Consider the following 25150-nt stretch of genomic DNA (forward strand, 5'->3'; position numbering starts at 1 on the left):
GAATTGTCAGACTGTCCCTAAAAAAGAAAACAGTCTCTATTGTTTCAGCAGTCACTGTGCCCGTGCATTGAAATAGTACCGCCACAGGCCACAGAGGGCGCTGCGTGGCAGGCCGGGCTCCGCGGCCTTCACATCTTTTTGTCTGAGAACTGGGTCCTCTGCCGCTCTACAGTGTGTGCGATAGCCTCGGAGCTGCGTCCGTAGCACACTGTCAAACCACTCCAAACGAACACAGCCGCGACCAAAAGCACTAATTGAGCACCTTCAGCCATGGCGCTTCTAATCTACCGGTAAATCGGCCGTGTTTTGGACTGCTCGAGGGAACTTAGTCCGAGCTTGTATCGGGTTTGCTCTCTGTGTGCATCAGTCTTTATTAGCGAGCTGCCGCTCTCCTTGCTACCAGCTATTTCTTTAACTTTTTAAACACTCGGCTCGGCGAATGACTGAGCGCCGGCGGAGTATGGGATCCTTGGTGTCTTAGGAAGCGACTGAAGTGGGGTTCGAGCGTTTTTGCGTGCAAAAACAATGGCAAATTCGACGGGGAAAAATCTCCTAGATCAGCGAAGGAAAGGACAGGCTTTCCTGGACGAGCTGCGGCAATTTCACCAAAGCAGAGGGTGAGATTGGGGCGCCTTTATTCGCAAGAAATACAACTTTAAATTCAAATTGCACAAACATGTGAGTTACCCAGAAGTGTTATTTAAGCATGTGTCAATTTATTTCATGTGTTATCTCAACAGATCGCCGTTCAAGAAGATTCCTATCGTGGGTGGGAAAGAGCTGGATCTGAATGCTCTCTATATCAGAGTCGTCTCTTTAGGTGGATTCGCTAAGGTGAGTGGGAACCTAAAGTGTTATTTGCCCACACTGGACTGCTGGCTGGACCGCTTCAGAACTCCGCGCGGATAACCCGGGACAAGTGTAACCCCCCCACGTACCCCCTAGAAAGACGTTAGTGGGTCGATGTTGGCCTTGTGCTAGTTTGCCATGTATCTCTATGCAATGTGGTGGCTTGTGTTGTTGTGTGGTTTGAATCGAGGAGTCCCACTGCTCGCGGAGTCAGAGTGCAGTTGGAGCGACTCGAAATTAGCGGGCACGTTCACCATCGATTATCGGCACGGAGCCCGGCCTGGGGGTGGGGGGGAGCACCGCGCGGGGACACGGCGCGTCGCTCCCGGCTTTTACACACAGTTTACACCGGGAGGAGGAGGGGGAAGCCTGAATTCTGCTTCTCGCCATAGCCATCTTTCTTCGGCTTCACGGCTGGGCTCAGACTGTAGGCCTCAGTCAGAGGGCCCCATGTCGGTGGATACAGTAAACGCTCTCGACACTTTACTCCAAAGACCAAACGACTCGCCGCTAGCAAATGCGTTTGGAACCGCACCGAGACAGCTCATTGGACAGTTTGGCCTCGAGCGGTTTTTACTTCAAAATAGGGAAAAGTCAAAGTTAGCTTGTTAGCAACATGGCTAACTAGCTTCAACTGTAACGTTTATGTCCCAAATAGATTCGGGCGGTTTAAATTATCTATAATCCCCAAAATGTACATTTTTAGCATTACTTAACAACAGACACTTTAGACTAAGCAACCCTAAGCTTCTTATTGGGTTTATTTAGTTTTAGTTTGTTCGACGAAGTTTGAGAAAGTTATTGATAAACGATGCTGATATTGGCAGGAGCTGCTGCTTTCAGTGTAACCGCTCTTTCTTTGAGGTCTTCCCTTTTTTTTCTTTTATTTTTTCTCTAACCAACTCCTCTTTTTTTCTTCTTCTTCTTCTTCAATTTTTAGGTGTCTGACAAAAACCAATGGGCAGAACTTGGAGAAGAGTTTAATTTCCCGAGGAGTTGCTCCAACGCAGCATTCGCTTTAAGACAGTACTACCTACGGTAAGCAGGACCGCCGAGCTGCTCTCCTCCCCGGGTTCAGGTAGCATGTGCGGAATGTTTACAAATGTAAAGATGCGAGCAGCATGATGCAGCCTGCTCGCAAGCAGCACTCGTGACTCACTCCGAGACTTAAGTTGTATTTTTAACTAATATTTCTGAGCATGTTTGGAGTACATTTGTTAGATGTCACTTGCAGTCTTGCGGTTCAGGCAGCTGTTTGGAGTGGAAGTGGAGCAGCTGGCATGTGTGGTTCTGTTGCAACGATTGTTCCCACCCCTGCCACCTGCCCACCAGAGATTGCACCTGTGTAGCCATTCATAATTATTGTACAGCCAACTGGTTGTGGAAGAAAGGAGGCCCTCTTGTTTGTGTGCTGTCAACAAGTGGCACCTAGTTGGAAGTAATTGGATTAAAGTCGGAGGTGTTTGCATGGTAGTATTATAACTTTTTTTTTTGGTGTAAGAAGATAATATTTTGATTTAATCTCTATTTGGAAGCTCTCTAGTATCAGTTTGCTCGTCTGCCTCTAGATCAGACCGCAGTTTAAAGATTTGGTGGCATTATGATACATTAATAGTGCATTCCTCATCTGTTATTGACACTCTGTGACCTTTGGCATTTTGGGCAGAATCTCCTGGAGTGAGAAACCATCAAGCAGCATGCAAATTGTGAATTTGTCACACTTAAGGCATTCTAAGCAGTCCTCATCTATACTAAAACTGTGATGATATATTTCTGCAGCCCTATGTTCAGTTCTTAAAAGAATTCATACTTTTGGCTCACGGAAACCACAAAATGTGTAACTCATTCAGGTTTCATGTGACGGATCAACACAAAGTTGCACATAATTTAAAAGGAAGAAAAATAATGCACGTTGTTATGTTACTGGGCGTTGACTGGGCCAGTCTGATGTGAAGTTTCATCCATGTTGCTGATAGAAGTAGATTTAATTACCTGTTTAAAAAAAAAAGAACATGCTGATGCTGCTCTGATGCTCCACTGCAAGTGTAGTTATTCTGCTGTTTGTCTTCTATTGGAATGGGAGTTGAGGAAGCGTGCCCGCCGCTGACACAGGCGGAGCGTGTTTGTTTCTACCGGAACCTGATGTTTGCTAACATCAGGTTAACCCTGATCATCCGGTCTGATGCCCACCTGCAACCGCTGTCCAGCTGTGCGTCAGGCAGATGACGACGGACGAAAACTGCGTTTTTCGGTTTGCCGACAGAGTAGAGGAACGACCATCTGTTGGCCAAAGATTTTCCCGTCGCGAATGAATCGGACCGTCTCCGGTCAACACTTCCCACTCAGCGGTTCGGAGTGCCAAAGCTCCCGCTGCTGCCTTACTCGACATCCGAATGCAGCTCTGGAATAAGCAAGCGCTCATCACCAGGAACACTTTTTTTTCCCCCGCTCACACTCGCTTGGAGTTGTTTCAACTGAATCGAAACCGTCCGGCCCCTTTATAGGACTGGGGGGGGGAGGAAGGTGTGCATGTTAAAAGAGAGACGTTTCAGATGAGGGACTGAGAATGTCATTAATCTGTAAATGAGGAAATTCACTGTTTGGAAGGCGACTTACCAGTTGTTGCGTTTTTCTTCCCTCCTTTTATTACCCCCTTCAAAGCATCAGCATCTGACCTATATTTCCTGTGTATTCCGCATTATTTAATTCTCTACACAAACCGTTGTTTCCTATCATTTGCACACACACACACACACACACACACACACACACACACACACACACACACACACACACACACACACACACACACACACACACACACACACACACACACACACACACAAAAACAAAAAAAATGCGTCCGTTGCAGTAAGTTGCGAGAGAGAAGAAAGGCTCCTGGTGTTCTTGGCGTTTCCTCCGAGCTGCAGAGCGTTGTACCCAAGTCAGGTGACTAGAAGCGCCGGTTTAACCTCCGTTTGCCCTCATGGCCTCTGAGTCAGTGACATCTAGGAAGTTTCAGTTGAGATGCAGCTCATTGAAGGTTCAGTTTGTGCGTTTGGTTTTATTCTGGTACGAGTTGTGCACTTAGCTCGAGAGTCTATTTCTTAGGATTTGAATGCTTTTGTTATTTCTGGCAAAGTTTCAGGGATTTATCGGTGACGGGGATTTTCAACCAACTGTGCTTTGTGGCAGTGCATGTTTTGACAGTTAAACTCTGCAGGATGCACCTTTTGAGATTCTCATGATTGTGTAAAACTCTGATAACTTTACTGTCTTCCCACATAAATTGAATCAAAGATGATTTAATTCCTGTTGCTGCTGCCGCCAACTGTAAAATAATTAAACATGCACTGAGCTGAGATGTTGTGGCTAACACTGGTTTTTGGTTTTCTTTAATGCTTGGGGCTATGTATAAGACGAACAATGTGTTCCTTGATAGAGTAGTTTTTAAATCCTCTGCACAGTGAGGGAATTAAAGATTATTTCTATTTATGTGTCAAAGCACATGTTTAACATTTGTAACTTTACAAAAACAAATCAATCTCAGATAAGTAGATGTTCCTTTCTGATAATTATAGAATAAAATCAACAGGAGTTTCCAATGTTTATATGACTAGTTGAACATATTTGACTAAATAAGTTCTATTTTTCCTAATAATCTCAAAGAAGTAGTTTGTGATGCATACGAACTCAGAAGTACCTCAGCTGTATACTGTATTGTTTTTTGCTTTTGAAGGTCGCCTTTTTTTTTTTTCTTCCTTTATCTGTGCAATGCATGCTGGGCCGTAGATCACAGTGGACGCCAGCCTATGGAAAACACACAAGAAGTCAAGGTCATGGAGTCTGACGAGAGTCTGGTTGAGAGAAACTACCTCAAAGTTTTCTTGTGACGTTATACACAAGATATCTGAAGCAAGCAAACGTGACGCTTGTGAGCTACTGTCTACTAGAGCTAACCATCGTTAGCAGGGAGCTAATCATCATTAACAGAACGCTTCCACCGTTAGCAGGAAGCTTCCGCCAATAGGAGGGAGTTACCGCCGTTAGCACGGAGCTACCAGCTGCTAGCAGGGAGCTTCTGCCGTTAGCGGGGAGCTAATGTAAAATCGAAACAAATCGGAAGACAATGAATGAATGCTTAAAGTGACACTGAAGCATATTTAAGACTTTGTAGGTCACTTTTCTAATAATTTGAGTAAATGTTTTGATCTAATGCTAACTGTTAACAGCTTGTTAGAAACTGAAGCTCTTTGCAGCATAAGTGTTCCTTCTCAGTTAGCATTTTCAAGCAGCAGCAGCACAAACACCAGCTTTTTCGTCCGTCTTTTTCCTCATCGTCTGTTTGGTCCTAATCCTTCTCATTTCCCCTTGTCAAGTCTTCAGTGTCTTTTGTTTCAACGGGACACAGGTTCAAATTCAAAGAGCTGAATGTTTCTACTTGCGTAAAGATTTTTATTTTTTAAGGGCTTATTGTACAGAATATTGTTCTTTTTCCTGCTGTGTTGTTTATAGAATGACTAAAATATAAGGAGTCCATGTTAACTTAATTTGCAGGGCTCTGATATTTATCTTGCAGTTGGCTGCTTATCAAAAATTCCAAGCTTTTAGTTTTAATTTGGTTTAATTAAAAATCATACTTTAATTATCCCAAAAGAAATAAAATATCACAATATTAATATCTGTATCTGCCCAGATATTGAAAAGAAAGATCTGGATCTGGTATCGGTGTCCTTCAAGGATGGATCTAAGTGGTCTAATTCTATGCTTTATTATTTATTGTACATTATATTCATAATTACTAATGGCACTTTGTTACAGTTTTTTTTATGTTTAACTAAAGTACTCAACTTATTGTTTTTGTCAGTTTCTTTATTTTCTATTGGCCTTTGTACTCCTAACTGGACTGACTGGACAAATTGAAGTTATGTTGTTTTTCTATGTTTGACTGAGCCTGTGATGATACTGGTGTAAGTGTGCTCTGCTGGTACAGATTTATCAAATAAATTTGTGGTTGAGTACAATTATGTCTGCGTTTCAAAAAAAAAAAACAAACAAAAAAAAAAACAACTTAACATTTTAAGTGAATTCAGCTCCGTTTTTCTGTATCTGCTGATACTAAACCTCATATTTATGTCAGAAGTGAAAAAAGTGGACCAGAGAGTCCCTGATTTAGTGTGAAGGAGTCTTGTTGGAGAGAGGAGTGTGTGAGGAACCAGAAAATCCAGCGCTGAACTTCAACCTCCTGGATGAGTTCAGTGTGTGTGGATTTTCACACGGCCTGCTGCGGTTTCCCCGCTTCTTGTTTCTGCTGCTGGATTCTCCTGCTCATCTGGAGCAGCCTTTAGATCTGCCTTCCTTCAGCTGTGTTTTTTTTTTTTTGCTCCTAGCTAAGGCTGCAGAGCTGTCCAGTTGGTGACTATTTTCTGTTGTTTTTATTTTGTGACAGATGTGCTTCCCTGTTCCTCCTCCTCACAGACTGTAAAGCAAACTTGTTATCGGCGATAAAATCTGAAGGCTCTGGAGACTTGGTGTTTTTGGTCCGTCTGTAATTCGACCTGCCCTCTAGCAGTGTGGGCCACCACTGATAGCCTAATCTTCTTCTCTCAGCTTCCTCGCTAACAAGCAGATGGGCAGATCTGCCTAATGCCTGACAGCGCAGCTACAATCTGGCTCCAGCACTTTATGATATTAAGGATGCGTTCCGTGTCGGTCCTAGGTGTTGATTTTGGTCGTCTTTCGCGCGCGCTGCCCTTTCCAACCCTGTCTGCTCAGTATTTATACAGCAACATAATATTGTTAAGCCCACACAAGGTAAATATGCCCAAATGTACACCTGAGTTCACTGATCCCATCAAGATCAGATGCTTGTTGTACCACACAACTGTTTGTTTAGAACCAGACGGAGCAGAAATGTCAGGCCTGAAAACGACCCTCTGATGCTGGTACTCAGCACAGATATGACCAATAATAATAGGCATAATTCATGTTCCTTCCAATGCGTAGAATCATCTTTCTCCAATGAGACAGCAGCAGAATATTATTTTTACTCTCTCACAATTTCATTCAAAATTAATTTTTTGTGTCAAAACAATTAATTTCTGCTCTAATCTACCGGTGTGCAGAGGATCCGCATCAGGGATCACGATTACTTTTGAAATCGATTATTCTATCGATTAATCGGATACAAAATTTTCACATTCTGCAGATATTTGATATATCGACGTCAGCATTTATTATACAATGTCAGAAATACTCAAGATGGAAATAACCAATTAAATTCCTTTTTAAATATGAAAATAAACATTTTATTGGAACGCTGTAGCATTGTATGCAACAGTGTAGCATTCCTTTAGTGAACGTATGATCATTTTGTTGCACAGGAGGCATCCGCAGCTAAAATAAAAAGTTTTGGCATTAACATGTGAAAAGCTTCACCTTTGCTGCCTGACTTGATATCAATAGAATAGGACTGATCTGTTAGTTATTTTTTTTGGATTAACAGATTAAAAGTTGAATTGCAAAATGTGCCATTCTTTTTTTTTTTTTTTTTTTAAGAATTTGAACCTGATGAAGCCAAAACTTAGCCACTTGAGATGTTTCTGGGTAAATCATAATTACAGACATTTTTTAAATATTAGGTGTAAGATGTATATATATATTTGTATAGTTTAGGCTTAATTACTGCTGAGTGTCCTTTTAGCAAATTGCCATTTTTTAGTGCATACTCCAGTTAACGATTAATCAATTACTAAATTAGTTAATTATTTTAAAAAAAACAAAAAAAACACAATAATCCTCTTGATCTACTCCAGTCTATTTTGCAATGCAGAATCACAAATAGACATCAACAAGTCACATTTATTACATTTTAAGTTTTATCCTATGCTTCGATTTATTTACTCCATGTGCCCTCTGTCTTTTTGTTTTTATGGAACGATCTTCCTGCAGACAGCCTCCTCCATTGATGACAACGTTGCATTTCCATCCAGACGTTTTTAGCCATTTTTGGCTAAGTTTTGTCGCCATTTAGTGAAGAATCATAAAAAATTTCCTTTTTTTGCTTACTGTCAGATGAGCGCTCCTGTATAAAATAAAAAAACGGATAGTATTTGAACTTGCATTATTATGCTATTATCAATATATTTGTTGAAAATGGTCTCAAAACAACAATGTTATCGTTTGTTGTAATAATTTCTGGGGCAGTTTATGATCCGGTTGAACATATTGTCACAGGCCTACATGCCACAATAAGTTTGTCTTAAAAGAATTTTGAATCCAACAGAAATGTAAGATTATACCTAATATACTAATTTAATAAATTAGCATATTGTTGAAAAGTCCATTTATTTCAGGAACTTTATCACAAAGTTAAACACGTTTTGTAGATTAATTATACACAGAAGGATGTTTGAAAGGCCATATCTGTTAATTATGATGATTTTTCCACTTACAGGTAATGAAAACAGGACATTTAAAATTAGAACATTACCTCAGACAATTAAAAAAAACACACTTGATTCAGAGATGAGGGCTTAATGAAAAGTAGGCTTAGTACCTGCTGAAATAATACTTATAATCTGGGAAAAAAGTGAATATGACTCCATCACTGGATGTCCTTTACCTTTAAATAAAACTTCAAACTCCTTTTTCGTCTCTTTATTTATTTAAGTACACCAAGATTGAAAACTCCCACTTTATTTTCCATCCACAAATACATCAACAACCTGGATGTTCTTGAATGTACTTTTTGTTTTGAGTTTAGGGGGAAAATAATTGGACCGATATTAATATTGCTGCTAGGGTTGATAGCTGATATCTGTCTCTGTTCATATTATATCTATATCTCTCTGTATCTTTTTCTATTTCTATCTATTTTTGTCTGTCTCCATGTATCCATATCTACTGGGCTAATGCTGAAATATCGTGCATTCTTTGAAAAATCGTATAATTGTGGTTAATTTTGTTACATGTAGCTGTCTGATTTAAACTGTAAGGTTCCCCCCAGAAAACTTGCTAAGCCCTGTGGTTGGGCTCTAGGGCAGTCATTCATCCAGCAGTCTATTGTGTTTTTGAGTTAAATTTTTTTTAAAGTTGACAGAAAATTTGAAAATATCACTTGATATATTATGTGATTGGAAGATTAATACCTGAATACCAACTATAAAGTCTTAAAAAATGCAAACATTTTAAAGAGACGTAAAAAAAAAAAAAAAAAAAATCAATGCTTAGCCTGGTGGGGGCACAAGTAAAGCTTGGTGGCCCGCCAGGCTTACAATGCACTGGGGGAAACCCTGTTTCATTCAGCATTGAATGAAAAGCAGAAATCGGTCAAGGCCGGTGCATTCCCGCTCGGTTCAAAGCATCAAAAATCATCCTGTTTTGTTGTCTGTGTTTAAAAAGAGTGCAGAAAATGTTTGAGACTTTCATCACTGGTTTTTAACTTTTTCTACCTAAAAACTTTTGTTCCTCCATGACTTCCAGCAGCTAGCAGCTCATTTTCAGAAAACTGTTACAATTCTGCTCTTTCTATGCACCTTTCACTCCTCTCATCTACTCCACGTTTCACACAGTGCGCTGCAGATTGTCTGGAATTCTCATGGCAAGACATGAGAAAACCACCATTGGGACGATTTGTCCAACTTTTCCTGTGAGATCAGGGTTTTGCTCTGGAAACTGTTCCCAGGTGAACACAGAGTTCCTGTCTCTTCACTTGATAAGCAACATGGTTACTGTCAGCAGGACAGTTCAGACTTTGAGAGGTTTAACTTTTTTTTTTTTTTTTTTTTTGGTTCACTTTAGAAACCAAATTCAGCAGAGAATATGCATTTCTTTGAGGACTTTTCCTCCATATCACGTCACAAGTACATTCAGCTATCTGTAATGTTGCATATGAAGTCCCCAGAAGATAACAGTTTTATTTGACATTAATGCAAAAAAAAAAAAAGTAACAGAAAATGAAACTCCCTCAAGGGATCAGTAACTTTGTTCCACTTTTTCATGTTCATTGTAGAAGTCCAAAAACATGGATGTTGTGTTGGTTGCTCATTCTAATCTGCATGACTTTGTGACTGTTTGGTTATTAATTAGGGCTGTATAATTATATCAATTCTACGATATGTATCGATATTTTCCACCCTCAGAAGGTATCGATTTTTCATCTGCGAGTATCGATACGTTAAACTATAGGGGTCCATAGGCTTTTAGCGTCTTTTTAACATGTTTGGTTTGTGACAGCGTAGCAGCAAGGCTCCGCCTCTCCCAGTCTCACTTTCAACTTGAGCTTAAAGTGCACATTATAAACTCCACACCAGTTTTTAAATTGTGTTAATAGGCCAAATAAAACCGGAGTTATGCTAAAATTAGTAAACCATATTTTTCCGGCTTTTCCGGTTATGTGAAAGGGAATGAGCTTCCAAATGTAAAAAACGGAACGGAGTAGCGGCGCGAACGGAGCAGTGGCAAAAGCAGCGAGATTGCGAAATTAACGCAAAGTTCGACTGCTGCCATCCACTTCGTGATTTGTTGTTAACTTAGTGGTTTCTGTTCTGTATATAAAGGATTACCTGAAGAATGAATACGCAGCACATGGGTTGATAACATCCGAAGCGGGTGCGCAGCAGCAACAGCGATGTCTTGTTTTGAGCTGGAAAACGAAGAGGGGAAACCCGCAGCCGGAATCCGCAGCGCAGTGAGGATTTCCATGATGACGATGGCAGATCGATCATTCTTTTTATCAACTGACAAAGAGTATCAGAGACTGAGAGTACGATGAGATCCTGGCAGTCTGAGAGGCAGATACTCATCCAAGCAGGGGAATGGCGGCGCTGTGCAGCTGCACGGAGTCGACCACTACGGGGAGAGGCAGAGCCACTACCCCAGCAGCTAGTAGTAAACAGCTTACAGCCACGGCTAACTCCGGGAGCCAAGGTAGAAAAGCCTTTTCCCTATAGTCCAAAAGACTTTTTTACTCCAAAATGCAGCCACAGTTTGTCCAAAAGAAAAACATGAGTGCATTCATTTGCATATTGAGAGTCTACAGAGCCTGATGATCTCCTCACTCAGCTCCTGGCTCACTGTTGAAACTTTGAGTTTCATGTCAAATCCACATGAATTAAATGACAGAAACTAATTTTCTCACTGCATCTTTGATTTATTTTGTCTAGCTGTAGACTGCTAGACTCTGTCCAATTAGAGTCAGGTATTGTGTAGTTGGTGCTTTTAGTCAGATTTCAGTTAATTAAATCCAAGTCTATGGAACACAAAATGTCACTAAAATCACTCTGTCCATCTAAAATCTTTGAGAAAATCGTAAAAGTGCATTGAATCATAGCAAATTGTATCGTTTGCCAAATATTGTGATACATATCGTATCATGGTCAGAATATCATTGTATTGCTACACCCATATTATTAATCCATCTCTTGTCTGTGCTGTCCATAATCTGACCTATATGGAAGAGTGGCAGCATCATACTGGGGTGATAAATTGATTTGATCACTTTAGGTTTTTGAATTTTTTGGAAATGTTTTTTCGTCACCCATGCACCCCTTTGGTTTCCACAGTTCAGAGTGATGTTTGGGCGGCCATGTTGTTTGACCAGCATGTTTTCCAGCTTCTATTTATCTGGACTTTTTGGATATATTTGTCAAAACTTTAGAACTCTGGAAGCGTTTTTTTTTCTCTCTCTCTCATTAGAATGCTTTTCTGTTAATTTTAAAGTATTCTTCTGGTCTTGCTTGTTCATTCTACTAATATTACGACTTTTATTCTTGGAATTCAACTACAAATTCTCAGAGCTCTATCTAATCTCTAAGGATGCACCAATCCAATTTTTTCACTTCTAATACCAATATCTGAGGTTTAGTATCAGTCGATGCTGATGGAGAAAAACAGATGAATTGATTATTTTTTTTTTTAATTCTTTAAAAACAGACACAAATGTACTGAAATACAATGTATTTGATAACTCTGCACACCTAAATACACCACGAGCTTCGCAAGCTTCGCCAAACACATAAAAACAACTTTAATTTGTTCAGTCAGTGCAGTTGGGAGTAGAACAGCTGATGTAGAATACATTTAGAATAGCTACATTTCCATTGACCATATAATTGTGCAAATTGGAACTGTGAACATGAATTTGTCTAATGGCAACATCGAGTTAGAAAAAACAATATTTTTATTTAAAAGTGATGGGTGGGTTTTTCAGCCTTATCAAAATTGGTTTATTTCACAGAACTTTAACAAACTTTTTTCCCATCAAACGAGTCACACGATCACCAACCAGATGATACTATTGGTGAAAAAGACGACAACAGGAAGTGTTAGGAGGATGATGGTGTGGCATGTTTCTTATTGACTTATTGCATGAGCAAACTTATTCATGTAATTTTAATTTTGTTTCTTATTTAATGGAAACACCGCAGTTGAAAGTTTGTTTTATTTATTTTTAACGACATTAGCAGAATATTGACAACATTTTTCACACATTTGTCATGGATATGCATCTACTGCCAAAAACAACAGGTTGACTATTTTGGTCAAACATCTAAAAAAATAAACGACAACAAACCTTTGAAATGGTTCAGAAAGTGCAATTAGAAATTCTGAGTATAATGTAAAATAAATACTAAAGCATGATGTCGGTCAGAGCACACAGCACAGAATTTACTGAATAGATCTGCTCTTATGGATCGGGCACATTGTCACTCATAAATGATCTACAATTCTTTTCAATATCTGTACAGATGTTGATATTGGATCGCTGCATCTCTGTCTCTATCCAGTCTGACTCTACCTTGTTAAAAGATGGTTCTTTGAACACTTTTTTGACCCGGCTTGAAAACATACACCAGTGGTCTGTGTCCATGTCCAGCAGGGAGCAAACCGCTCTTTTTCTACATCTCTGTATGTCGCAGTGAGGGCATCTGGGCTGTTGGCATTCAGGAATGAAAGCCAGAGGATTCCTCTTCCTCTGCGATCCAGATGTGTGTAAGTAACGGCCCTGACAGGGGCAGTATCACGCTCTGCATCGGCTGGAGGGAATGTTGGTACAGCTCCATCTCTCTCTCACTCACTCCTGAACGGTTGTAGTGAAATTCATGCAAACGCTGGCGGTTTGTGCTCTCTGTCGGTTGGTAGACGTCTCTCCCGCAGGAGGAGGCTGCTGCTCTTTTCATGCGTGTAGGGGGAGTAGAGAAGGGAAGAGAAGGGGAAGTGCTGTCACGTGCAGCTGCACTCAACAACCCTCCCACTCCCCCATCCCGTCCCCCACCCTGCTTTTTATCTCAGACAGCGGTTGATGACGATGCAGTCAGCTCTATCTCTCTCCCTCCCTCCTCTTTCTCTCTCTCGCTCTCTTTCCAAATGATGGCAGAGTGTATTTATAGTCCGGCGTGCCGAGCGGGGGATTACCTCGGTGAACAAGTGGGGGCCTAATTCAGAGGCAGGCACCCGTTCTGTGACTCACTGCCACACTGCCCAGGGTTTTTTTTGTGTGTGTGTGTGTGTTCATCGCTACCAGGTATTTATCAAATTGCATGATGTTCTTGGAGAAACGTTTTCCTCTCGCCAAGAGGGAACTCGTCTTTATTTCCGGCCTTTTCAGCGTTTCGGTCACTGTGAATGTGACCGAAGTGGTCACATTCTTGTGTGAATGTCACAGAGATCTGCGACTTTGGTGGTTCTGTTGAACAGAATCCTAGCCTGGCTTTTAGGAGCAGCAGCCGCCGCCTGTTGAACCAACAGAGTGAGACGAGACTCTGCATTAAAAGCAGAGATGTGATCAGTTTGTTTGGCAGCAGCAGGGATGTGGGAACAGAACCAGATGGAGCATCAGAACACCTGGGGAAAGATGAGGAGAGAACTTGTCTAGGTGGTCTTGGACAGTATAGACGACTGTTAAGTTCTTGAATCTTGCTCGATGTTCAACCCGATGCTGGTTGGTGATGAAATCATGCGTTTGGTTATTTAGAATCTAACTCTGGTTGTTTATTAGCTGGACTAGAAAATGTTGGCTCGGCTTCTGCTGGTCAGAGTTTGAAATGATGTCCTGGTTATTTACATGTTGCCATGAATCTGTTTCATTCATTTAATTCAGAACTATTTCTGGAAGGTAGGGCTGAAGTTGAACTTCTTGGTGACATGTTTTTGGGTCCACCGATTGCAGTTTCATGGTTGATCACAGATTGTTCAAAAGGCCCATGTTAGATGTATTACTTTATCTAAAAAACAAGTTGGCAGCAGTGACCTGGCAGGCGGGTCGGTTAATCAGCCTTCTTTCTCAGCAGAGCAAAAGGAGACATTGGCTGATTTTCAGATCTTTGCAGAACAGATGAGATTGGTTTCATATTTATTTGCAGAACAGATGAGATTGGTTTCATATTTATGTTTCACCCAAAATTAAAGAAATCGGTGCCAATTTTTGTGAGTTTTTAATCAGATATTGAACGTCTTTTACAAGTCGGGATGCAAGTTATCAAGTTAATCTAAAGTTGATTGATCTTGTCGTATAACTAAATTAATTTATAAGCAGCGATGTGCTTAAAGAGTTTTTCTCTTCTATCAAAAAGGCCATAACATAGATGGTTACTATGTACTGTATTAAAAAGATACAAAACTTGAACATTATTTTGTCCCAGTTGTGTTAAATCCTTACTTGAAAGTAGTGTTTTTTTGACAGCATTAAGCTTAAACATGCTCATAAAATTTAACAAATAAAAAAAAAAGTCCTCTGCTTTTCTGACCTATTATCGTCAGTTTTGTAGCAAATCTGTAATGTTTGGTTGAGAAGCTGATGCTGCTCTGCCATGCAGCACTGTTAAAGTGATAACTAAGAAGCTTGTCAAGTGTTTGTTTCAAAACAAAACCGCATAAATTTCAGTTTGCATTCCGCACCGGATTCTGTTTGGGTAGTTTCTCTTTCAGGTTCCATTATGACCCCGCCATCTTTGTTTCTGTATCAACTGGCTCTGCTTAAAGATGACCAGCGGCTGCACTACATTTGCGTAAAAGAAGGTTTAAGCAAATGTTACTAATCAATTGGAAGTCATTTTAATCTAATAAACCATTAATTGATAATTAGAATTAGATTCTTGTGAAGGTAGATCAAAAACCGTCGACTGACTGCAGAAGACCTGTAGTTTCAGAAGAAGTCATGGAAGATACTGAAGTGGCTGTCAAAGTTGCCCGACTTGAACATTGTTGTAAAGCTGTTGATGTTTTCTAAAAGCAGTTGTGGCTCATGGATGTTGGGCTGAATGGGCTGAGATTTGTCAGGAACGCAGCCAGGATGTCTGGAAATCCTGTGTGCCAGTTGTTTTGTTAAATAAAAAAAATAAAAAAACTTTTGAGCATTTTAAGTTGTTCTTGTTTGAATGTTGGTTTAATTGAATAAATTTAACTTGCATTGGGAAGTTGCACATTTTTCTTGGCAAGCTGCTTTCAGTTGCTATCAGAACTAAAAGAGAAACTTCTTTGGGGTCCAGCAGCTACTCAGGGTTGAAACAAGAAGCATGTGAATCTGGCTCAGACGGTGCAGTCTGAAGGGAGGGAGCTGCTGCTACCGATTCTCAAAATAAGAGCTGAGCTAATATTTCAACAGACACTGTTAAAGGGGCGGCATTACATAAAATGTACTTTCTTTTTTTTTTTTTTTGCTTACTCATCAAAATCATATCTGGAGTGTTGCCTTGACTCTTTTATGCATGTTTGAGAAGTCCTTTTATCTCCCATGGCAACCATTCAGCTGTGCAAAACACCTGGATGCACCTAGTGCCGCCTTCGAGGTGCAGTTTCAAAGTTTCCCCTCCCCTGTGACTTAACCACTCCGCTCCTTCAGACTAGCCAGCAGCAATTAGCAAACACCTGTTGGAACTGTGCATCTGCTGAGCTCAATATAGGAGCCACTTCAGAGTGTGACACTGGTGAAAACTTTGTTTTAAACAGTCACTGTTTCAAGGTGTTAAATCCCAAAAACATAATTTTTAAGCCACATTTAAGATCCCTACATCGTTTTTATAGTAACTGTAGACCGTTACGTGATTATGCTTTAGATGGGCACTATTTGGAGAGAAAATGCATACTGCACCTTTAAACCAAAGCAGAGACAGCCATAAAGAAACTAGGATTGACCACGCACTCCTATTCTGCATATTATTACATTTGCTTAAACAGAAAGTGTTTCAATTAAAGCTGAACACTGGAAGGTTGACCATGCTCCTCTTTTCCTTTGACACAGATACCTGGAGAAGTACGAGAAGGTCCACCACTTCGGCGAGGATGATGAAGAGGCGCAGCCGGGGAATCCCAAAGCCTTCCTTCCAGTCGGTGCAATCCCCAGCTCCTACAACTACCAGCAGCACGTTGTATCAGGTAAGCAGAGCGCCCCCTGTCTGTCATTTCCTCACCGTCCTCCTGAGCCCCAGCTGCCCCAGTTACCTTCTGAATGGGAGACTCTCGTTTGCTGTAACTCCATAACTATGGCTCAGACGCTCTCATCTCATGTCAGTTTTTTTTTAAATTATTATTATTCATTTCATTTAGAAAACATCAAAGCTCTCTTCTCGGTTCTTTTAATCAGATGGGTTTTGAAATGTTGTCCCCTCAGCATAAACTGTCTAAGCTTCAGTATTTTTAATTTCCGGATAATCTGCTCTGAAATGATTTTTCATACACTCGGAGATCCCAAAGGAGCTTTCTTTAATTGCAGTGTGCTAATTTTTACTGTAGGAAAAGATGCATAAATGTCATTTTTGAGCTTTGAGTGGATTTGGAAATTTGTCCAGCCCAGATTTGATTTACAACCCCCGCCCCCCTTTTTTTTTTAAGTAATATACAGAAAGACACAGATGGAAATCTGTCATTAAAGAGCAAATGACCCAAATTGATTATCAATGACACAAAAAACTATTCCAGATTTTAAATAAATAAATTGAAAATGAAGTAAAAAATAATCACAATCTTCTGTAAACTGACCCGTAGTGGCTGTGAAGTAAAGACTCTTTTAATAAGGCCTGAATTATTTAGTTTTCAAAGGGTTTGGTTCATATGACACAGTGCAGAGAAAATGTAACAGATGTTGCAGTTTTGGTCCAAAAACAGTCTTAAAACAATGTAGATCATTAACTTAACTTCTAGATCTTTGCCAACATTTCCCACTACAGCATGCTCCACTAAGGCAACACAACTGAAGTCTGCTCTGACTCAATCCATAAGTTGATATCTTGTGGCAAACGGCTCATTTTTAGACCTGAGAAAGTGATAAAATCACGCCAAACAGTATTGCCTGGTAACACTGTGGAGTGGTGCGTTCATGAATCTGAAACGGATCAGGTTTTTTTGAGTTTTTAACTCCGGTCAGGGTAGTTCTCTAGTCCAATGAAAGATGATGGACTGCAGAAGCTTAAGAGGGAGAAATGTGACGTTGTTGAGGATTTTGATGAATTCATGCAGCATAAAAGTTGGAGAATCTGCTTTTTTTAGGGGAAGATTGGCTGATTTCAGCTGTTGGTCATTTGATTGACTAGTTGTTGTTGCCACTCTACACTTCATAACCTCATAGAAATGCACTGTAATTAGCTCTGAATCTGTTTGGCTGCAACAAAAACGGGCTTCTATATCAGTACTGTTAGAATTGTCATTTAAAATAAATGCTGCATGTTTGCATTAGTAGTCTGAATAACACACACAAATGGGTCTGTGGTGTCATTTTAGCAGAACACACAAACCATTTTAATTTGCCTAAGGAATGCCTTCATCATTCCAATAATGAAAGTCTGGATTGTTCAGTTATTTAGTCAGTATTGACATGAAGATCAGTTTCTAAGTGTGGGATCGCGTTGCATTTACAGCAGAAAATACAAAGCACTTCGCTATCTACTTTAAACACATTCTATTCTCCCGTTTGTTGTTCACTTTTCCAGCACTGATTCATTCAGTTCCGTTCACTGTACTGCTGTGTTTTCACCAAGGTTATCAGGATACCCTCCCTAACTCCTTCCCTCACCACATGAATGCATCAAGTGTCCGTTTTCTCCAGCAGGAGTGCAGCTGTTTTCATGAGGAAAAACCAGCTCGGAGGATTTAAAACTGCATGTCAGTGTGGAGTCCACTGAAGCCAGCGGCTCTGTGTTCCTTATCTGGGCTCCGGCTCTGTGAATGCGAGCCGTCCCGTCGCCACACAGGGCTGTAGTGTCGGCCGGTGGGGCTGCTCTCTCAGATAATTGACTTTCCTGACAGCGGTTATTGATGAAGGGAAGAAGGGCGCACTTGTTGTTGGTTTTCCTTCCACCTCGGTTCAGATTAGTCTCCAGCCTTTTTAGTCTCAACCTCGTTTTTTTTCTTTCTCTTTCTTTGTTTCTTTTCTTTCTTTGTTCCTTTCTTTCTGTGTTTCTTTCTTTTTCTTTCTTTCTTTCTTTGTTCCTTTCTTTTCCTAGTTTCTTTCTTTCCTTCTTTCTTTCTTCCTTTCTTTCTTTCTCTTGCTTCTGTGAGCTAATTGACTCCAAAACACGACCGCTGTGGGAAATGCAGTTTATTGAAAATGCACAAACACAAGCTAGTCATAGTTTTCACTATAGCACATTGTTCTGATTATTAGACCAGCAGCTTTAGTCTTTAAAGCTTTAAGCCAATCAGCAGCCACACAAAGATGAATAATTAACTGATGAAAATGAAGCAAAACTTTATTCAAACTTCATCATTAATTCATATGCATTCTCTTTCAACACTTGCTATACAGCAGTTACAAAATATATTTTCTTGACCATATGCATTAAATTAACAATATAATTTGCAAACAACATATTATTTTGAATTTATTTATTTTGGATGTTTTGTTTCCACTCACTCATCCAAACTGTTCCATAGTTTTACTACATGCACTGAAATGCACATCTGTTTAAAAAAAACAAACATTTTAAATCATATTTCCTTCTGTTGTTTTTATGTCTTGAGCTCAAGACAAAGAACTTTTGTAAATGATCAATAACCTCATTTTTAGCTTTAAATATAACAACATTTTTAAATTAACCAAGTCTCATTTCAAGATATTTGAATGAATAACATTTTATGTATTTTATGAGATTTCCAGTTGAGTTTGTGATCAACAGCCCCTAAAAATGTAACTTTATGTACTTTTTCCATTAGATGATTATCTATTGCTCTGTTACCAAAAATCATACGTTTTCATCCCAGCTTATTGAAGATTTATTGTATTCAAATCGCTCATTATGTTTGACAAAAAAAGGTGATTAGTAGTAGTCTAATACCATCATCCAGTGTAGCTGGTTACCATGGAAACTGAACACAGGCCAGTGGGTATTTTCATTCCCTTCAGATGACAGTAAGTTCTCATGCTCTGCAGAGTTTGTGAAGTATTCACTGCTGCGATTTGTGTAAAGACCTACTTGTAGTTTTATGTCTCCCAGGAGTTGTTTACAGATCTTTCTGCAAACCTTGTAAATTGTGTTTTTTAGCGGCTTACATGATGCTTGGTTCTGCAAATGCGGTCTATAAAACCTGATTGCTGCTGGAAGGTTTTCTGAGCTGAGCTGACTTAAAGAAAAGAAAAGCTGATTTTTTTTTTTTTTTTTTTTTGAAGATAAAAGAGATAAGGCAGGAAGAGGCTGTGGAAGTGATGAAATGAAGCGGTTTCTCCCAGACTGAAGTTGTATCATATCTGTTGCTTATGTAGGAGAAACTGACCCGAGTGATATCTGTGAGCACAAAACATTTTAGGGCTGGAAATACTGTAGTTAAGACCCCGTCTGGAAAAAGCGACGTATCCACACACACACACACACACACACACACACACACCCCCCACACACACACACACACACACACACACACACACACACACACACACAGAAGGATTGAGGAAAATCGAGCATGATTAGAGGGAAGACTCTCACATTTGTTGACAGATTGTGCTTTGTAACACTGGATCATCTCTATTTGAGATTTCTTAAATGATAACATGGTGAGGACGTCTCACACTGTAGAAATGTGGGTTTAGATTATGAGCAGCTCGGTAGATTGAACACTTTTAAAACAGAGTTCCTATTCTGCTTGGAAAAAGTATGGAAAAGCAAAATGGAGTGAGGACAGTATGCATTTCCAGACTTTGATCTTCAGTTCTTCATTGCTCTTCCATGTAGCCTGATGCATGTCCTCCTTTCCTTTCTTTCTTTTTCTTCCAGACTATCTCCGCCAAAGTTATGGGCTGTCTACGGACTTCACCCAGCCGTGCGACTACAACAAACTGGTGCTCTCGCTGCTCTCGGGCCTACCCAACGAAGTGGACTTTGCCGTTAACGTTTGCACGTTGCTCTCCAACGAGAGCAAGCACGCCATGCAGCTGGACAAGGACCCCAAGCTGGTCACGCTGCTGCTGGCCCACACCGGCGTCTTCGACGACTGTAAGCCCCCCACACACAAGACTTCAACTTTCATTTGATCGTAGTAGTTTGCTTTACAGTTTGGGATTATGTCGGTAAAGACGATGACTAATTTAGATGCTGTGTATCCTGAAGGAACACCACCCAGCTGCCGCCTTCTCCCTCTTCTTTGTTTTCCTATGAATGTTGATCTCTTTTTAGCACCTCCCAAGTTTTCTAGTCAAGGGGGAGTTGTGGAGCCTTTGAAGGGAGAAGATGTCTGGACCTAAATCAAATTTAGATAACAGTAACTAAGCTAAGCCTTGGCTCTCCCTCTAACCCTTTTTATGTTCTTTTCCAGCTCTAGGCAGCTTCTCCGTGGTGTTTGGGACAGACTGGAAGGAGAAAACCTCGCGGGACTTTGTTAGGGTAAAGTTTCCTCTCACCTCCAATAAAGCTGGTTTTAAAGTTTGAACATCTAATAAATAAAAATCAAATTACTCAAATTTCCATCAACAACTAAGCTAACACGCTACACTAATGTTCAAAGATTCTTTTTTTTTGTTTTACTTGAGCAGCTAACAAACATCTGGAATAAGGTGCTCTTATTGTTTACTGAGGCATTTATCCAATATTAGGTCCTCGAAGTGAAAAGATTTATTAGGCCATTAGTAGACGAGGATGTGCAGGTTTTTAATGCTCCAAAATAATTAAGTATTGATGCTGTAAAATCAGCTTAAACGAGCATTCTTCTGGTTTGAATCTGTAATCTCACCTTATGTCTACGATCTGCTGTATAGTAAAAGCTAGATTTGGATGAAGTGGGAAAAATGACCTCCTGCTGCGATGTGGTGAATCTGTTCCTGTTGTTTATGATGAAGACCTTCAGTGTGCTGCTGGTTTTAATTTTATTTTATTTTTTATTTTTTTTATGTTTGTCAGACAGTGAGTAATGCCGATTCATTTTCCTGATCATCGTTTTGTTTGTAGCTGATCTCACTACACAGTGGACCGTCTATCCTTAGCTCAGTGTTTTGACGGCATGTTGTTCCTTCACAGTTCTGGAAGGAGGTGGTGGAGGACGCCGAGGTCCGAGAGCTGATCTGGGACAAGAGCAGCTCAGCACAAGGTAAAACATTTTGGATCAGAGTTGTGTGACCAATTTCCAATCTACAACTAAATCATAATTTATCTTTAAAAATAATGTAAATATCTAATTTTTTTTAAATATATGGCATAGATTACTTTTTTTTTGTCTCGAAATAAAGATTGTCATGTTTCATAAGACGCCTGCATTTAGAATATTTGTACACAACACCTTTGACTAGTCATAAGTGTTTTATATTGAAGGATGGGTACTTAAATTAGGATTTTACTAGGATTTTAAAGCAAATAGAAAATAGCAATTGACATTTAGCGTCATATATTAGCAATTGGCTTAGTTTGAACAGCTGGCATTTCTAAAACCACCGCCAGCTTTTATTTTCTGGAGTTTTCAGACTTTTTATCATCAGTATCATCTCAATAAATATATTTTCCATGAGGTTTAAACAAGACCACAACAGAAGTTGGAGATATTTTTTGATGAATGATTGTAAAAACATCCTTTCAAAGGATGAAAAATCCCCAGGAAGACTTCATTCAGTGAATGAATGAATAAAACTGAAGTCAGAATATTACAGGAATGAACCTGCAGGGAGTAGTCGTAGTGTTACAAGATTAAAGTCGGAATAATACGACGATAAGTCGTAGTAATGAGAATGAAGTCATAGTCTTGTGTTATGTCTGCTCGTTTAGTTTTGAGTTTTATACTCTTAGCGTGACATTAATACTCCGTCGTAAAAATGTTATAGAATGTAAGCTGTTTTTTTCCTTTTGTTTTTTTTTTTTCTTGAATCTATTTCTCTGAATTAATTTTCAGTGGTGATTGGTGATGGCATAAAATACTGAGACTTCAATCAGTAACAACTTCCGCACTGAAGAGTTTTCATTTTAGTGTGACTTCAGAATTTAGGAATGCCGTTACATTCCCTGAGTGTAAAAAGACTGGATTTTTGAGATTCAAACTAGTTGGGACCAGTCAAATTGCAAACCTACAATTTCTCATTAAATCTAGTCCCAAAACTAGATTTTAAGTCCTACAGTCTATCCTCTTGGCTTAGTCTGACCGACCCCGCCCTTTCTGCTCTGACCACAGATGGTACGTCCAGGGAGGACCACTGGCAGAGTCTCTTCCACCCGCCGCGGAACCCAGGCACCAGTGACATGGAGGCCCAGCGGGTGCTGCAGGTCGCCGTCATCCTGCGAAACCTCTCCTTCGAGGAGGCCAACGTCAAGCTGCTGGCGGCCAACCGAACGTGCCTGCGCTTCCTTTTACTCTGCGCCCACTGTAACCTCATCTCACTCCGACAGCTCGGACTGGACACGCTGGGCAACGTGGCTGCTGAGGTGGGTCATCAGTTTGTGTATCGACTACAGATCAACCAGACAAAATCCTCAGTTTGTGTGCTCAATGTCCATGTTTCTATGAGAAAGTTACTGGTTTAGTTCCTGTTTCACCCAACTGGAGCATGCAATGCTAATGTGGTTAGCTTAGCTTCATCAGGTTTTAATAAGACGGCTGCATAAAGACTCTAAAAACTCGTCTTTTTTTTTTTTTTTTTTAATCTCTTAGCTCCAGCTGGATCCAGTTGATTTTCGGACGACGCACCTGATCTTTCACACCATCACCAAATGCTTGATGTCCAGGGACAGGTTCCTCAAAATGAGAGGTGGGTCTAGTCAAAGTGTAGGTAGGAAACGCCTGCAGTTTTGAGAGTTTCTAAAAAGTCTGTTTCTGCTTAGCTATGGAGATCCTGGGTAACCTGAGCAAAGCGGACGATAACGGCGTGTTGATCTGCGAGTATGTGGACCAGGAGTCGTACAGGGAGGTGATCATGCTCCTCACTCTGCCGGACCTCATGCTCCTCATGGCCTCCTTGGAGGTTCTGTACCTGCTGGCCCAACTGGGAGAGATTCCCTGCAGCAAGATCGCCTCGGTTGACCACAGCATAGGTACATGTTCACTGAAAGTCTCGATTAAAGAGATTTTCCCCTGATAAATGATTGAAAAACAGAAGTTTTGCTTTGTCTAATCTAAAAATGAGTTTGAAACATTTGATTTCTTCACAGCACTATGCTATAGCAGTACATTTCAGTTTAAGTTCACCGTTGAGTCTGCTTTGTCTTCCTTGTCCCGGCTCAGACCTGTTGGTGCGGTTGGTGTCGGTAGACCTCCACACGTTTGGGCCCGACGCCCTGACGGCAGTGCGGTTGATCGAGCACCAGGCCAACGCCGACCAGGCCGCCGAGGTCCGACCGCAGCTGGTGGAGCAGGTACCTGCAGCGGTGCAGGGGGCGACGGTTCCAGGTAAGGGCTCCTCAGAGACGCTTCAGGCTTTTTAACTTCTTTTTACTCTGTTAGGCTGGTAGACGTTAGGAAAAAAATCTCTGAAAGTTGGCAAAGAACGATTCCTCACCTTCCAGAAAGACGACGCCCACAACCATAAAATCAAAGCTACAGTGGAATAGTGAAAACCAGAGCATATTCATGTGTTAGAAAGGACTCAGCCAAAGTCTGGACCTAAATTGAATTTAAAACTGTTGCAAGTCTTGAAATAGAAATGCAAACCACATTTCTTGGATTTTAATTGTGCAAGAAATTTGAAAACTTCCACTAAAGAATTTTGCTTCACCTTGTGTCAAACTATCAGGAAAATACATTGAAGTGACAGGAAAAAGTTCAAGGTGTTGAACTTCCTGCTCTGTAGATATGTGTAAATTACTCTTCCAAAGTTCCTCAGAACTGTCATTGTTACAAAAAAATGCTGTTGCCATTGTTTTCCTTCAGATCAGTCAAAACCAGCCAGTCTTGAACAAAAGTGAATAACAATAATTAAGAGACTCCTGGCTTCTGCACATGGTTCTTCATTAGTTTGCTGACATCTAGTGGGTATCTATGTAGCACTACAGTTGTATTGTGAATGAAATTTGTGGCAAACAGTTTGTAATGCTTTCATAATGTCTCCTTAGTAACAAGAGTCCCTGTTCAGTCCAACGTACCACCACCACCTGGTATCGTCGAGCTAGATGGGGAGAAGTTTACGCTGCAGTGGTGAGTTTTGGCTTTTTAGATCTATGTTGATCTTTGTAAGTAAAAATACTTTTTTTTTCTATTTTGTGGTAACTTTAAAACCTGTTGATTGGTTTCTTTCTAACAGGCTGAACGCACACTTTGAGACGAACCCCGAGGGCTCGGTTTCACGATCAGAAATGTACTCTGAGTACCTGGCCACATGCAGCAAAATGGGACGCGGCAACATCTTGAACTCCACCGGCTTCCTAAAATGCCTGCGGTAGGTACACAGCGCACGCGACTCGATCAAGTTAGTTTAGTTGCTGGGCAAGATCAGTAGATAAATCCCAGAAGTGGGCTTATATATGTAGAATCACAAGGTTTCTCTTCTGCACAGGACGGTTTTCCCCAACCACACTATGAGGCGGCAAGAGGAGGCAAAAGCCAGCAACCCGCTTCAGATCCTCCTGGTGGGAATAAGGCGAAGAGCGATCCCTCTGCCCATCCAGCTGTACTACCAGCAAACCCAGCAGCAACACCAGAACCCAGCCGCAGCTGCTCCACCTCCTGTAGCTCGACACGAAGCACCTGGAGATCCTCAAGCTCCACCACCAGGTACCTCTGGTTTTTGTTTTCTTAGAAGCAGGCGCTCTGGTCTGATGAAGATTTTGGTCTGCAAGCAAAATGCTTTGTGTTGAAGAAAACTGTAACTAGGAATGCACCGATATGAAAACTTGTGCTGATATCAATATTTGATGTTAATATTGCTGTTGTGGCTGATGACTGGCATTTACCAATATTACACATA

The 25150-nt window shown here is 40.6% G+C and overlaps 1 protein-coding gene across 1 annotated transcript in view; it reads left to right on the forward strand.

The window, feature by feature from the left end:
* The window catches only part of arid2 (AT-rich interaction domain 2), a 33559-nt gene continuing 8409 nt past the window's right edge, over nt 1-25150 (forward strand). Inside the window, exons 1-14 of the mRNA XM_014976383.2 lie at nt 1-617; nt 741-834; nt 1790-1887; nt 16091-16224; nt 20052-20270; nt 20590-20657; nt 21288-21357; nt 22426-22676; nt 22903-22999; nt 23073-23282; nt 23473-23637; nt 24300-24381; nt 24488-24622; nt 24740-24957. Coding sequence (XP_014831869.2) covers nt 526-617; nt 741-834; nt 1790-1887; nt 16091-16224; nt 20052-20270; nt 20590-20657; nt 21288-21357; nt 22426-22676; nt 22903-22999; nt 23073-23282; nt 23473-23637; nt 24300-24381; nt 24488-24622; nt 24740-24957 — 1933 coding nt within the window. The 5' untranslated portion in view covers nt 1-525. The remainder of the gene's footprint in view (nt 618-740; nt 835-1789; nt 1888-16090; nt 16225-20051; nt 20271-20589; nt 20658-21287; nt 21358-22425; nt 22677-22902; nt 23000-23072; nt 23283-23472; nt 23638-24299; nt 24382-24487; nt 24623-24739; nt 24958-25150) is intronic.

Source organism: Poecilia mexicana, unplaced genomic scaffold (assembly GCF_051168715.1).
Source record: "Poecilia mexicana isolate PSO_F unplaced genomic scaffold, ASM5116871v1 scaffold_23, whole genome shotgun sequence".
Classification (NCBI taxonomy): Eukaryota; Metazoa; Chordata; class Actinopteri; order Cyprinodontiformes; family Poeciliidae; genus Poecilia; species Poecilia mexicana.